Here is a 2685-nt window from a genome sequence, read left to right as displayed (position 1 = left end):
AGGGCGAGCAGTGGGAATGATGCACACATGATGACAGTCCACACACACACACACACACAAAGAGAAGGAGGGTTGGTAGTGTGCGTGTTTGTGTGTCTTGAACCTCCTGCCATTCTTCACATTTCAGTCACAGCAATTAAACATGTTGGGGAAATATTCCATTCCCATGGGTAAAAGCAATAGTTATTAATATCACGGAACACACACACACATCACCAGGAGGACACAGTGAATGGCGGCAAAACAGTGCCCAGATAATAATGCCAGCAAAGAAAGAAGGTCACTCCCCTCACAAAATGATGGTTTGTCATGTGATGAGTGCCATAGGGAGTCCAATAGATTTGTTCAGCAAAAAAATGCAAACAAGAGATTTATCGAACTGAAAAAAAGAAAATTAAAATTCATTAAAAAAACAACAATGCCCTTACAATGCATCCATATCCACTCAAACAAAGGTTAACTGTACCACTGTATCATGGGAACACCGATCAGCAAACGAGAGTGTAGCCCAGCACACACAACAGAAGCAGCATTAAGGGACTGTGCACCAATGTAGGACTGTTGCTGTTGTCACTCCCATTCGTGGCTGTTTGCGTCCGTTCCGCTTCTTCCTGAACTAGTGTGTCTTCTGCTTCCTCTTTCTCTTTTTCTTCTTGTGCCTCCTGCGGTTTCTCTCCATTCTCTTTTGCCTCTTCTGGTTTTTCTGAATGCTGCTTTTCCTCTTCTTCTTCCTGTTCCAGACGCTGAAATTCTTTTCTTGCTTCTGCGTGTGCTTTCCTCAGTTTTTCCAAAACTTTCTCTATTCTCTCCTTTCCTATTTCTCCAAATTCTTCCTTTTTTAATTCCGTTTCATTGATGGCTTGTGGAACAATTACGAGATCCGCAACATCTCCCAAAGACTTCATGAGGACATTCACTGCATTATTCGCGTTTTCCTGGAGTTGATCGGCATAACCAAGTGACTCGATTTCTTCTCGCGTAGACTTGATTTGTTTTGTGAGGTCAATTAACGTTTGGTTTATTCGACTGCTGTTTCTAGCCTCGGCAAATATCTTCATATTATCGTTTAAGCCGTCAAGTTTTTCCCCACAACCACGTTGCAAGATATGCACGTCTACGAGTGATACTGTCAAATTGCCAATAGCATATATGTTCTCTTGTATTCTATCCTTTTCTCCCTCTACCCAGTCTTTCTTTGGCATCCACTCTGGTGATTCTTTTAGTTTATTGATCTCTTCAAGAAGATCCGTGATATCCCTTGCAGCAGTTCCGGCATGCTCGGAATTTTCCTTGCATGATTTCACCTCCTCCTTTAACACAGACACACAACCAGACACAAGTACAATGTGCTCATACGCCTTGGCCACCGTGTCGTTTAACACCTGTTCCACCTTTCCTTTTTCAGTTAACTTAATGGTTGAAGAATGCTGTCCACCACCACTTGCATTCGCCACACACACACAGCATTGCAGAAGTACCAACAGGTACACCACACGGCGCAGTTGGACGAACATCGTTGTCATGATTGTCGCTGTGAGTTGCTTGGATCTTGTGGTAACAAGGAAAAAAAAAGGAGAAAAGAGAAGCACATTTAACACACTGAGAAACAAACATCAACGCAGAGGGAAATATAAAGGGAGTACACAAAACAACGTCAATCAAACCACTCACACAAAACAAAGCAACGCGAAACAGGCAATCAATCTTACCACTTCACAAAAAAACAAATATACCCCGGGTTCCGCGCGGATGTCAAAACAACACCCCCAATTACGAAAAAAAAAACCACAAAAACAATAAAAAGAAACAGCACCATGGGAATTTACCTGTAGATCCCAGTTATCCCACTCGGCAATAATACACAACGTGCCTCTGACTATCTTTCACCGATAGCGCCACGTCATTGCCTAAAAGGGTGGCATCCTCCAAAATACTGATATAAGACCACTCAGGAGATACCAGAAAACACAGGAACCCATCTGACGAAACAGTACTCAAGGAGCACTCCCACATGAACGTTAAATGTAACACCGCAACCCATCAACCATCACGACGTCCACACGTCAAATTCCTTGTAGTTTCAACATGGGCGCACTCAACATCGGCACCCCTTACTGCAAAGAACCGCACGGACGGTTGACACCATCCCCATTTGCTCGTGAACACACCACAATGATGAGTGTCTACTGTGCGCACGCGTTCATTACACACGCCTGTCTCCCGCTCCTCTTTGTGTGTATTGGATCCGTGGCGCATATCAAAAATACACGAGTGACCCAGTCGGAAATTGAACCTCCAAACACCACGAGATCACAGGAACCATCAGGTGAGCAAACGCAGGTTAAAGTCGGACGGCACCACCCGAAATCGCGCATCACTTTCACAAAGCCGGAGATTGGGAACCACCACCATTGCATGGGATGTGAAAACACACTTGCGGGAGAAAAAGAAAGGTGTACATCACCAACAGTATTCGGAATGCACACGCGACCCTGGGGCACAAAACCTGGCGAGAAGTTCACCTAGACGTCGTGAACAATGTCCACGCAATCAAGAACAATCAAAACCAAAGAACATTGTTTTCACGAAAGCATAACCGGAGAAACGTTTACAGCATACCCAAAACACATACGCGCATACAATTTCCATCACCCCTTCCACGCGACATAACCCCCCCAATGTACA

General features: G+C 44.5%; 1 protein-coding gene across 1 annotated transcript; it reads left to right on the top strand.

Annotated features, from left to right (window-relative positions):
• Positions 1–2085: 2085 nt before the first annotated feature.
• TM35_001181010 (uncharacterized protein) lies at positions 2086–2526 on the top strand (the record flags this gene model as incomplete). Its single annotated transcript, XM_029031778.1, has 1 exon — positions 2086–2526. The coding sequence occupies one exon, from the start codon at positions 2086–2088 to the stop codon at positions 2524–2526; it is 441 nt and encodes a 146-aa protein (XP_028876925.1).
• Positions 2527–2685: the final 159 nt, after the last annotated feature.

The sequence above is a fragment of the Trypanosoma theileri genome, assembly GCF_002087225.1.
Source record: "Trypanosoma theileri isolate Edinburgh chromosome Unknown TM35_Tth_118_V1, whole genome shotgun sequence".
NCBI lineage: Eukaryota > Euglenozoa > Kinetoplastea > Trypanosomatida > Trypanosomatidae > Trypanosoma > Trypanosoma theileri.
The sequence above is the reverse complement of the archived record's forward strand: the minus strand, read 5'-3'. Positions and strand labels throughout refer to the sequence as shown.